General features: G+C 40.5%; 1 protein-coding gene across 1 annotated transcript; it reads right to left on the bottom strand.

Moving 5' to 3' along the window:
* Window positions 1-397: 397 nt before the first annotated feature.
* OR5AU1 (olfactory receptor family 5 subfamily AU member 1) lies at window positions 398-1,404 on the bottom strand. Its single transcript, XM_065872871.1, is given in 3 exon segments — window positions 398-557; window positions 559-1,169; window positions 1,171-1,404. Coding segments are annotated over 3 exon segments (924 nt in total). The 5' UTR covers window positions 1,324-1,404.
* Window positions 1,405-13,485: the final 12,081 nt, after the last annotated feature.

Raw genomic sequence — 13,485 nt, 5'->3', positions numbered from 1 at the left:
CCTTTACAAAGAAGAGACTATAAAGAATGGGGAGGATTTCCCCAAGAAGTGAAGGTCTTCAAGTTAGTCAAGGGAAGAATTTCATTATGAAGAATATAAATGTCAGTTTGTAATAATAAACTAAAATATCCACAAACATGGAAATATGAATGAAGCATCTGAACAAAGGCATGACTAAATATTGCCAGTGGGTCCAATTATGCAACAAGCTGACACTCCTTGCTTCTTTCTAGTCTCTATGACACCATCAATTCTTTCTGTGGCAGGTAGATGCAGAAGCGCCTGTAGACCAGAGAGTGCCCCCTATAAATAGGGGTGGGCATGGAGTTGTACTCAGGTTGGCACCACATAAAGTACCCTCAGTTTTCTAAAGATATATGGTGATGAACTGAGAAGATCATTCCATTATTGTCCTTCCCCAAACCTTTCTTAAAGCTTCCTTGTTTCTCAGAGAGTAGATGAGGGGGTTCAGCATTGGGATCACCACTGTGTGGATCACAGCAACCATGCGGTCTTGGGTCAGGGAGTGGCTGGACCTGGGACGCAGGTACATGAAGTGTTGTGCCACAGCAGCGGCACACAGCAGCGAAGTGGGAAGCACAGGTGGAAATGGCCTTGAACCTGCCCGGGGCTGAGTTCCTTCTCAGGATGGTGATGAGAATGAAGAGGTAGGAGACCAAGATGGTGAGGGTACAGCTCAAAAGGTTGAAACCAGCAAAAATGAAGAGCAGGATTTCACACAGCAAAGTGTCCACACGTGACAGAGACAGGATGGGCAGTCCATCACAGAAGAAGTGAGTGACCACGTGAGCACCACAGAATTTCAGACTAAAGATACAGCTCATGTAGATTAGAGAACTGAGGAATCCTGCACTGTAGGAGCCCACGATCAGAGAGGCACACACCTCAGGAGGCATGGCAATTGAGTAGAGCAGGGGGTTACAAATAGCCGCATAGCGGTCGTGGGCCATGGCAGCAACGAGATAGCACTCACTGGTGGCAAAACCCACGTAGAAAAACATCTGAGCCATGCAGCCGGGATAAGAGATCACCTTCCTCTTGGCTAAGAAGTTCACCAGGGTCTGGGGGACAACTGTGGAGGAGTAGCAGAAATCCAAGAAGGAGAGGCTCTTCAGAAGGGAGTACACGGGTGTGTGCAAGGTGGCACTCAACGTGGATCATAATGAACATGATCAGATGCCCCAGCAGCGTGATAGTGTACATGCCCAGGAACACCATGAAGAGCAGCCTCTGGAGCCAGGGGTCGCTGGTGAGGCCCAAGAGCTCAAACTCAATCCCTCGGCTCAGGTTTGCCCTTTCCATATTTCTCCAGTGCTCTGCGACGTGGAAAGAGAGGACCACCAGAAATGAGGTGAAACACCCAGGGGCTCTCACTGGTTTAGTTCTGCCCGAAGGACAGCCTTCTGAAGATTGTCGATAGAACTTTGTCACAGAGAAGTTCTCCACTACTTGGCTGGTTGGTTAGTTAGGAAGCATGACTTGAGCAGCAATGGAAAATATAAAAGAAATATACACAGTTTGCTCTCTTAAGGATCTTAAAAAATTCTAAATAATGAGACAGTTACTTACCAAGTATTTATTGACCGTCTGCCATATGCTTAGCTCCGTGTCCTTCCTGTCAGGAAGTCAAGAGTGTCTGACCTCAGGAAGTTCATATTCTAGAGACAGTATATTTTGTGTTCAGGCACACAGGCTCTGGCGTCAGCCTGTCAAGGTTCCAAGCCGGGACCTCACTACTAACTAGCTGTGTAAACTTGGGACTGTTTCTTAACCTCTCTGATTTTCAGTTTTCGGTAAAATAGGGGTAATAGCACTAATCTCAAACGCTTGTTGTGAAAATTCAATGGCTTAATTCATGTAAAGCACTTGAACAAAGCCTGGCACATTGAGAAAGAATGTTAGCTTTGATTATTCTTATTGGAGAGATAGATCTAACACAAAACTAAACAACAATAAAATGAATAAATGAAATAATGACAAGATTTGGCAAGCAACCTACCACCAGACAAAATAGACAGAGACACGTGTACTAAGCAAGAGTGACTACACAGGCCTTCAGAGGATCCTGAGTGTTCTAGAGGAGTTAAAGGTGGTTCATTGGCTCAGCTATAAAATTGCCGCTCAGAACTTGGCCCAAGCCAGACACTACTATGGGCTGTAAAGGTGATGGGGGTCGGGATGTGGAGAGATGGGGATGGTGTAGGGCTGTAGAGAGCGGGCTGAGACCTTGCACTCGGGAGCATCAGCCAGAGGGAAAATGCCACCCATCGTTCACGAAGTCACCATCCTTTCCAGTGAGTAGAATCACCTTGTTCTCAAGGGCTGTTGGGCCAGCAGGGAAGGAACAGCCCCTCCCTAGGACTAGGGCTAGGGCTTTGTAAAAATGCCTTTTCTATTCAGAGAATGAACAAAGCCACGATGCATCACCTAAGCACCACACTCTCTTCCGCCGCATTGGCTGCTCTGTTCCTGAATTACCTCTGGGCTCTGGAGTCAGTTAAGTACCCTGTGCTCTTTGGTGAGGATCTTCAGTTGTGAAGGTTTTGAAACCAGCAGATGTGATTGGGGTAGGATAGAAAGGGACAAAATTGAGCCCCCTCCTTCTGCCTTGAGGAGAGTAAATGAATAATACAGCTGTGAAAGATGTTGGGAGGATTCCAGAGAGGAAAGAGCTGTAATGAACAGGCAAAAGATTCTAGTTTATCCCACTGGCAGACTTTCCGGAATCAGCAAACTACCAGAGCAGCGGAAGACTCTGGACATAGGGATGACTAAATTTACCTGTCAAGTAGGTAATGAAGGCACTATGGCTGTTGATAGAACACTGTGAGTGGTGAACGGTGACAAGAAGAAAGCATTGTAATGCCCGAAGAGGTAACATGCCCTGATGAAGTTAAGACACAAAATACGAGGGCAAATTTGAATACCAAATTGGAGCCTCGGTAACTTCTTTTAGAGCACGTGGAGCGTAACTGATTTATTTGGTCACTGAGATGTAATATTCAGCCATTCTTAACCCAACAGTTTCTAGTTTATAATAAACCCCATTATTGCAGGAATGTGGACAGCCCTAGATTTGGGTTGCAAATGTCATTGGCCCTATTGGTGTCAAAAGGCAACTCAGCTTCAAGGCAAATTACAAGGACTTCAAAGAATTGACAGTAAAAATCCCAGGATGGAATAATTTACAGGAACTTCAAGGAAGTTGAGGAATTGTTGCTAAGAGTGAAGCAGAACTTCTTAAGACGCAGCTTCACATCTTCTTCCTCAGTTGACTCTTTCAGTGTGGGTAATGGGTCTGCAAGTACCTCTCTGATTAAAAGAATGGACAAAAGCAGAGAAGAGAAGGAATGTGGCCAACACTCAGGCAGGGAGGTGGGTTGGAATAGGGTAGGGTAGGGTGGTGGTTAATACAATGGGTAGCTGATCAGAGCCTCTGATTTATTACTTGCTTTAAATCTACTCTCTCTTTCTGTTCTTCTCCCCTTTCCTCTCTCATCTCTCTTCTCCAGCCTGCACTAAATTCAAAACTATTCAGAATATAGAGAGTTAGTCAAGCAAGAGATTGTGGAGAAATTGACATCTCTGACAGTCTTTCAGAGGATGCTGGAGTAGCCACTATTTCTGTTGGCTGCAGTCTGTACCTGTGAATGAAAACGAGGAAGAAAATTTGAGTGGTCTTATCATATGGAAATGGATTGTGGAGTGGAGTGTTTAGGAGTGAGAGCAGGTGCCTGGGGCCTGTAGATGAGGGAGAAGTAAGCAAGGGATTTTATTTCTACCTGCTTCTTTGCCCTCCTCCTTGGGCTAGCAGAGTGGGAGTACAACGGAGAGCCGGCAGTCAGAGGGAGCAGCCAGTATCTCTGAGCAGCAGTGATCCGAAGCAAGCGTTCTTAAACATTAAGGTGCCCTGCCCCAGGTTCACTGGAGAAGCTTGTTTCTGTGCAGATTCCAGGTCCCAACCTCAGAAAATGTGAGCCAGTAAGTCTATAGCCAGGCCGCCAAATCTGGTGAATCTGAAACAGGTGGTTGTTGAACCATACTTTAAGAAACACTAAACCATGGGTTAACTTCCCCTGAGCCACATATAAGTATCCTTTCTAAGTTGCTAGAATTCTCCATGTCCTGGAAAATCAGATCAGCCTGTGGGGTAGGATGGTTGTCCTGGACATTCTCTTCCTTCCAGAATATGTGTCAGTAGTTAACAGTTCCCAGAAATCTGAGTATTATCTGTTGATAATCAAACACCAGCGAATTTCCTCCTTCAAGGTTGCTTGAGATGTCCTTAAGCAAACCATTTAATTCCAACAAAGCATGTGACTTGGTGGCAGAGCTATTGCTCTGGGGTCAGAACACAAGCCTTCATTAGAAAAACAGTAAAGACAAAGCCAGACTCATTCGGTCCATAGACTGAGTCTGGGGATCAGAGCCTGCTACTGACATTAACCTCCCACGTGGTGAGGGGAGGGAGGCAGCCCCCTCCCTGAGAGGCACTCACAGCTTATCCTGTACTGGGAAGAGACACCCCAGAGCCACCTTTTCCTCTGGGCGGCCCATCACGTCACAGCTGGGGAGGACGATGTGTTCATTAATGAGGGCTTAGCAGGCAGGTGAGGAAGTGAGAATAACTGGCCCCTTGTAGATCCATTAACGTGTTTGCAAAGTTACTAGCTCCTCTACCCTTGAGGAATCTGGTGATTGGGAAACTGGAAATGAAGGGAATGGTTCCACACCAGATCCCTGACAATACACTGGTCATTAGCCCCAAAGGACTTCTCTACCTCAACCCCAAACTGAACTCTTGTGTAATTATTATCTGTATTTCTTCTACACTGGAAAACAAAATTTTTACAGTTTTTCTTTCTTTTATTCCAGTTACCCAATGTACACTGGGACCTAGATTATAGCTGAGGACCTCTATACCCATCAAGATCATAATAAAATTAGAGGTATGTGATTTACTTAACAAATACTCGGGGATTTTCTAGAGATCTTTCGGTTATTGATTTCTAATTTAATAACGTGATTAGAGAACATACTTTGTATGCCTTGAATGCTTTTGAATTTATTGAGATTTGTTTATGGCCCACCCAGAATATGGTGTATTTTGATGAATGTTCCATGACCACTTGAAAAGAATTATATTCTGCTGTTGTTAGGTCAGATGGTCTATCATTGTCAGTTAGGTCATGTTCCTTGATAGTGTTGTTCAAGTCTACTATATCCTTTCTAATTTTCTGCCTACTTGTTCTATCAAGAGTTGAAAGGGGAATATATTGAAATCTCTAACTGTAATTGTGAATTTGTTGATTTCTCCTTGCTGTTTTTCAGTTTTGCTTCATGTATTTTGAAGTTTTGTTATAAGGTGCATAAACATTTAAGATTGTTATGTCCTCTTGATAAATTTCCCCACTTACATTATAAAATGACCTTTATGCCTGCTAATATTTTGGCTCTGAAACATACATTTCTGAAATTAATACTGTCACTACAGTTTTACTTTGATTACTCAGCGTGGTATATCTTTTTTCATTTCTTTACTGCTAACCCTTTAGTCCCAACTTTTCTGCACCATTACGTTTGCAGAATTTCCCCAGGCAGACCTGAAATCTTGGTCTTCTAGGATGATGATATGCCTGGAAAATTGATTTCAGATGTACCTTGACACACAGTAAGCATTCAGAAATATTTGGGGGCTTTATCAGAAGAGCTGGTATGGGCTAGGCAGAAATCAAACAAACCCTGTGAAAGGCAACTTTGCAAAGGATGGGATGGTATCATAGGCAGCCTTTGTGGAGCCCTGAAAGCCAGAGATGATTGTCACTTTGATAGAGTCCTGCTGTATCTTCTTCTCCATGCAGGTGTCTTTATTCAGTTGATTTCTCACATCCTTTACTTACAGTAAAGGAATTTTTGCCCTTTATTTGTGTCTGTTAGCTTGTTTCACATTAAAATCACTTTGGGGAACCAACACTCAAAGTTTCAGGTGTGTGTGGCTTTTGTAAACAGCATATATCTAGAATATTCTCTTTTAACTAATCAGAGTATCTGTTTTTATATAGGTGAGATTTTGGGGTATTGGTTTTTTGCTTTTCAACTTTTGGGGCTTTCAGGTATATTGAATTTGTTTTATTTCTCACCTTGAGTTTTCCATTTATCACACTTTTTCCAATTTGCTTCCCTCCCCCACCCTCTGATCCTGTTCCTGTTTCCTTTTGGATTAAGTTTTCTTTGTTTTGTAATGTATGTTTTTCCCCCTCTACTGATTCCTCTATTTCTATTAGTAGCTATCCTTAAATATCCAACAATAATATTTAGTTTAACAAAGTCTATCAAATATGCTTAAATCCATAAGTTCATGATGATATTTAAATTAATTGGTCACTGGATTAGTTATCTATTGTCACACAACAGATTATCTCAATAAACATTCATTTTCTTATACTTTTGGAAGTGACACAGTACTGTAATTTTTGCAGTATCCTCCTGGTTACACAGATCAGCCCCATGCACTGCGGGAGTGGACTACACAAGGGCATCAGTACCAGGAGCTGAGAATCACTGGGGCCATCTCAAAGACTGGCTATCGTAGTCCTCCCTCTGGCCCTCACTGATTCACGTCCAACTTAACACATGAATATACACTCAAAATATACTCACCCCCTCCCAAGAATCCCGAAAGTCACGTTGCATTACAGTATCAGCTCAAGGTCCACAATCACATCATCTAAATCAGGTACAGGTATGGATGAAGTGCATCATATGTGGTTCCTTACATAGAGTTCTTGAGTACAGTTCCTCTCAGTCATAAGATCGGTGAGCTAAACACACAAGTTACATCTGGCTTCTACACACACAAAACACATAATGGCAGGACAGGTATAGGAAAACCACTACAGGAAAAAGGGGAGGGTAGAGGAAGGTGGGCACACAAGAGTCGCTGAGTCACAAAAGTTCTAAAATCCAGTAAGACACTTGTTGGCAAGTCCTTGATTAGGACTCAAATCCTAGGAATAATTCTCTGTGGCTCTTGGCTCCACTCTGAGATTATAGCTCTGCCCACTAAATTATCCTTCATTTTATATGAAAGCTAGCCTGTGTTTGTAGCTGAGTAGTTTTCTTAGCTTGCTTCCTGTCTGAAGGAGTTTGGGGATTGAAAGGCTTCTCTTCATTTTATACTGTCTTACAGTTCAAGCTGGTGGTGATTCTGCCACCATGACATTCTTAAAAACTTAACAAATCTCTGAGATAACGCTCTACCTTGAACCTCTGCTGAGACTGCTGAGGGCCTACACTCTGAAGCTTCCTGGAAGTCCTATCATTTGTCTGAACTGTTCTCTGAGGCACCACCTTGGATCTTCCTAAGGTCTTAATGAAAGATTTTACTGTCACCCTCAGCTTCATCTTTATTGATTTATTGATTGATTGATCGATTGATTGATTGGCTGCACGCAGCTTGCGAGATCTTAGTTCCTTGACCAGGGATTGAACCTGGGCCCTCGGGCAGTGACAGCATGCACTCCTAAGCACTGGACCACCAGGGAATTCCCAGATCACCCATTTCATTAGGTACATTTTCTACCACTTACGTTACTGTAACAACAGAGTTGCTAAACTCTCTGCCACTGCATAACACAGAATTTTTTTCTCCAGTTTCCAATAACACTATCCTCAGGTTTATTTAAGTCCCATTGGCAGCCTTCTCAAAGGCTATCTGAATTTTGCTAACAGTCTCCTCAAAGCCTTTTAGACTTTCACTGATACTTTCCTCAAAGTTCTTTCAGCTTCCTCCCACCATACTGTCAAAGACACTATAACTTTTCAACGTCTCACTTCCATGTACCAAAGTCTGTATTACTTATCTATTGCCGTGTAACAAATTGTCCTAAAATTTAGCAGCTTAAAAGAACAATAAACACTTAGTATTTCACATGATTTCTGCTGGTCAGAAATTTGAGAGACCTTGGCTCTCACCACCAGGGAAGTCCGTCAGGTGGACTCTTAACCACTGCGTCACCAGGGAAGTCCGAAAAACATTCTTAAAGAACATAACTTACCAAAACAAAGAGGAAATAGATAATCAGAATAGTCCTAAAGCTAATAAAAATTTTTATCCATTATTGAAAGTTCCCGGGACTTCCCTGGTGGCGTAGTAGTTAAGAATCTGCCTGCCAATGCAGGGGACATGGGTTGGAGCCCTGGTCCGGGAAGATCCCACATGCTGTGGAACAACTAAGCCTGTGTGCCACAACTACTGAGCCTGCGCTCTAGAGCCCATGAACCACAACTACTGAGCTTGCGTGCCACGACTACTGAAGCCCACATACCCTAGAGCCCGTGCTCCGCAAAAAGAGAAGCCACTGCAGTGAGAAGCCTGCGCACCACAAGGAAGAGTAGCCCCCGCTCGCCGCAACAAGAGAAAGCCTGTGCACAGCAATGAAGACCGAATGCAGCCAAAAAAATAAATAAAATTTTAAAAATTCCCTACAAAGAAAAGTCTAGGCCCAGATGGCTTATCAGTAAAATTTCCCAAATATTTAAAGAATAAATAACATCTATATTACACAAAAAATTCCAGGGGATAGAAAAAGATGAAATTCTGTTCAGTTCATTGGAAGAAGCCAGCATAACCTTGACCACGAAACTTAAAAAACACTGTAAGAAAGGAACCTACAGGTCAATTTCTCTCCTGAACATAGATACAAAAATCCTAAATAAAATATTACTAAAGCAAAGACAGCAATATATAAAAAAGGTAAATCTTACATCAAGTTGATTTTATTCTAGGAATGCAAAGTTGATTTAACATTCAAGATAGAATCTAAAGAAAGGGTACAAATGAACTTATTTACAAAACAAAAGTAGAGTCACAGATGTAGAAAACAAACTTATGGTTACTGCGGGTAAGGGCGGGGAGGTTGGGACTGACATATACACACTACTATATATAAAACAGATAACTAATAAGGACCTACTGTATAGCACAGGGAACTCTACTCAATACTATGTAAGGGCCTATATGGGAAAAGAATCTAAAAACAGAGTGGATATATGTATATATATAACTGATTCACTTTGCTGTACATCTGAAACTAACACAACATTGTAAATCAACTATACTCCAATAAATTTTTTTTTAATTCCAAATAAAGGATAAAATATATAATTGTCACAATTGATGGAGAGTAAGCATTTGATAAAATTCCATACCCACTCATGATTTTTAAAAACCTTTGCAAGCTAGTGATAAAAAAGAATATCCTTAATCTAACAAAAGATAAATACAAAAACTTTACAGCAAGCATCATATTTATTGGCTTTATTAAAATCCAATAAATAGTAAAAGTTTTCTCCCTGAGATCAGGAATGAAGCAGGGTTGTCCTCTATCACAATTTTGTTTTGATATTGAACTGAACAATTTGTATTCAATAGTGTGTAATAGGCAGGAAGAAGAAATAAGAGGTATTGAAAAAGAAGAAACAAAACTTTTATTATTCACAGACATGATTGAATACATAGAAAGTCCAAAATGAATCTACAGAATTAATAAGTTAATTTTACAAGGACCTGAATACAAAGTTAATGCATAAAAAATAAATTATTGAAAAGATCATTAGAAAATGAAACATCAAATGATAGCATTTCTACTGGTATCCAAAATTAATGAATTCTAATGAAAGATGTATATGAAAGCTACTACATAATACTAAAACAACTAAAGAAGACTAAATAAATAGTTATATTATTTTCATAGATTGGAAGATTCAAAATTATAAAAATTCATTCCATTTTGATCTATAGATTACATTCAGTCCCACTCAAATTTCCAGCAGTTTGTCTTTGGAAATTGCAAGCTGATTTAAAAATTATTACATATTTTTGGGGGCTTCCCTGGTGGGGCAGTGGTTGAGAGTCCGCCTGTGGATGCAGGGGACACGGGTTCATGCCCCGGTCTGGGAAGATCCCACATGCTGCGGAGTGGCTGGGCCCGTGAGCCATGGCCGCTGAGCCTGCACATCCGGAGCCTGTGCTCCGCAACGGGAGAGGCCACAACAGGGAGAGGCCACAACAGTGAGAGGCCCGTGTACCGCAAAAAAAAAAAAAAATTATTACAGATTTTTTAAAAAGGCCCTCCCCAAATCCTCTCTTTAGCCAAAGGAATGGCAAAGGGTGGCCTAGGAGAATAGAAAATCTTTGGACAATATTCACACTACTACAAACCACCATATCAAAAATTGCAGTCAGCAGTCCCAAATGAGGAACCTAGAGTTCCAACCCATCCAGCAGTAATGAGGCACCATTCTCCCTCCCTACAGAAGCTGAGTGGAGGGTCTAGACTTCCATTCCTGCCTGACGGTAACAAAGTGCCCCTCTGGATACCCATGATGTCAGTAGAGGCTGAATCAAAAGTCTAAATTTCTACCCCTACCCAGCAGTAATGAAGCATTTCTCCCCATGTAGGCAGAGGCTGAGTGGAGAGCATAAACTTTCACCCCTACCCAGTGGAAAAAAGAGGTGTCCTCTCTTACCCCACCAGCAAGGTGTCATTGGAGGCCTGCTAAAAGACAAGATTTAAATAAGATCCAGAAAATCAAAAAATAATACCCAGTATGTCCAGGATACAATAAAAAAAACAGTTGTCATACCAAGAACCAAGGAAAGCCTCAACTTCAATGAAGCAACACCAAATGAACACCAAAATGACACTGTTGGAATTATCTTAGAAAGATTTTAAAGCAACCATCATAAAAATACTTCAATGAGAAATTATAAACATGCGTAAAACAAGTGAAAGAAAGGAAATCTCAGCAAAGAAATAGAAGATATAAATAAGAACCAAATTCCATTTCCATGGAAATCTAAATTTCCAATTTAGAACTTAAAAATAACTGAAATTTAAGACTAACCGTATGGGCTAAAATAGTACAAATGCAGATGACAGAGGAAAGAATATGTGAATGTGAAAATAGAACAATAGAAGCTACCCTATCTAAACAATAAACAGGGAGAAAAGGGACCAAAAAAAACCCCAAACTAAACAAACAAAGAGACCACCACCACCAACAGCTAAAGAAAAACCTCAAAATCCCCAAAACATCAGGTACTTGTGGGACGATAACAAAAGATCTAACATTTGTATGATCAGAGTCCCAGAAGAACAGAAAGAGAATGAGAATTTTTAAATTAAAAAAAAAAAGCTAAATTTCCCCCAAATTAGGTGACAGGCATAAACCTACAGATTCAAGAAGCCTAGCAAATAATTCCTAACAAGATGAACCCAAAGAAATCCACACAGAGAATATCATAATCAAAACTTTTGTAAACTAAGAATGAAGAAAACATCTTGAAAGCACCTAGAGAGAAAATATCCATTACCTATAGGGGAATAAGAATTCAAATATTAGACTTCTCATGAGAAATCATGGAAGCCAGAAAGGAGTGGCACACTTCAAGTGCTGGAAGAATGGTCAGCCATGAATCTTTATCCAGGGAAAATATCCCTCAGGAAGGAAAGTTAAATAAAGACATTTTCAACTGAGGTAAAACTAAGAATTTTTGTCAACCAACCTATTCTAAAGAATAAAGCAAGTTCTAGAAAAAGAAAGGATCTTGAAAAAGAAACTTTGGAATATTAGTAATGAAAAATAGGAAAATGAAAAGGGTAAAAATATGACTAAAGGTAATACACTATCCTCTTGAATTAAAAGAAAATTCTGTTTGATGGTTGAAGCAAAAATAAAATTGTCTGATGTGGTTCTCTGTGCAGGTAAAGGAAATATTTAAGACAATTTTATGATGAAGGAACAGGGTAAAGGGATCTAAATAAGGTTTCAAAATTTTGCTCAAAATGGTAAAATAAAAGCAGTAGACTGTGGGCTTCCCTGGTGGTGCAGTGGTTTAGAATCTGCCTGCCAATGCAGGGGACACAGGAGCCCTGGTCTGGGATGATCCCACATGCCATGGAGCAACTAAGCCCATGCACCACAACTACTGAGCCTGCGCTCTAGAACCCACGAACCACAACTACTGAGCCCACATGCCGCAATTACTAAAGCCCGCATGCCTAGAGCCTGTGCTCCACAAGAGAAGCCACCACAATGAGAAGCCCACACACTGCAACAAAGAGTAGCCCCTGCTCACCGCAACTAGAGAAAGCCTGCACACTGCAACAAAGACCCAACACAGCCAAAGATAAATAAATAAAATAAATAAAAATTTTTTTAAATGCAGTAGATTGTGATCAGTTTTGTATGTATAATGTAATATCTAAGCAATCTCTAAAAATCACTACAGAAATCTATCAACAGAGTGAAAACACAATCCATAAAATGAAAGAAAATATTTGAATATAGCTCATAAGGAACTGATATCCAGAATTCATAAAGGACTTCTATAACCCAACAAAAATGAAACAAACAAGTTAATTAAAAAATGGGCAAAGGAATTGAATAGACTTAATCCAAAGAACATATAAAAATGACCAATAAGCACAGCAAAAATGCTCAACATCATTAATCATTAGCGAAATGCAAATCAAAACCACAGAATTCCCTGGTAGTCCAGGGGTTAGGACTCTGCACTTCCACTGCAGGGGGCACAGGTTTGATCCCTTGTCAGGGAATTAAGATCCCACATGCTGTGGTGTGGCAATAAATAAATAAAAATAAAAAACATTTTTAAAAAAAGAGACTTTATAAAAAAACACACACATTGAGATACCACTTCACATCTTTTAGAATGGCTATTATCAAAAAAAGAAAGAAAGAAAAAAAATAACAAGTGTTAGTGAGGATGTGGAGAAATCTGAACCTTTGTGCATTGCTGGTGGAAATTTAAAATGGTGTAGCCAAGGGAATTCCCTGGTGGTCCAGGGGTTAGGACTCGGTGCTCTCACTGCCAGGGGTCCGGATTTGATCCCTGGTTGGGGAACTAAGATCCCACAAGTCGCATGGTACAGCCAAAAAATGGTGCAGCCACTGTAGAAAATGGTGTGACAACACCTCAAAAAATTAAACAGAATTCCCATATGATCCAGCAATTCTACTTCAAAGTATATAGCCCAAAAAAGTGATAGCAGAAACTTGAATAGATATTTGTACATCCATGTTCACAGCAGCATTATTCACAATAGTCAATAGGTAGAAGCAAACCAATGTCCATTAAGCAGATGGATAAACAAAAGTGGTATATGAAAAAAAAAAAGTGGTATATATACCTAGGAATAAACCTACCTAAGGAGGCAAAAGACCTGTACTCTGAAAACTGTAAGATGCTGATGAAAGAAATTAAAGATGACACAAACAGATGGAAAGATATACCATATTCTTGGGGTTTTTTCACCTTTTCAAGAACTTTATTTTAGAATTGACTTTTTTCCCCCTATTTATATATATATTTTTAACATCGTTATTGGGGTACAATTGCTTTACAATGGTGTGTTAGTTTCTGCGTTATAACATAGT

This window comes from Phocoena phocoena, chromosome 2, assembly GCF_963924675.1.
Source record: "Phocoena phocoena chromosome 2, mPhoPho1.1, whole genome shotgun sequence".
Classification (NCBI taxonomy): Eukaryota; Metazoa; Chordata; class Mammalia; order Artiodactyla; family Phocoenidae; genus Phocoena; species Phocoena phocoena.
This window is presented reverse-complemented; position numbering and strand designations above follow the sequence as displayed.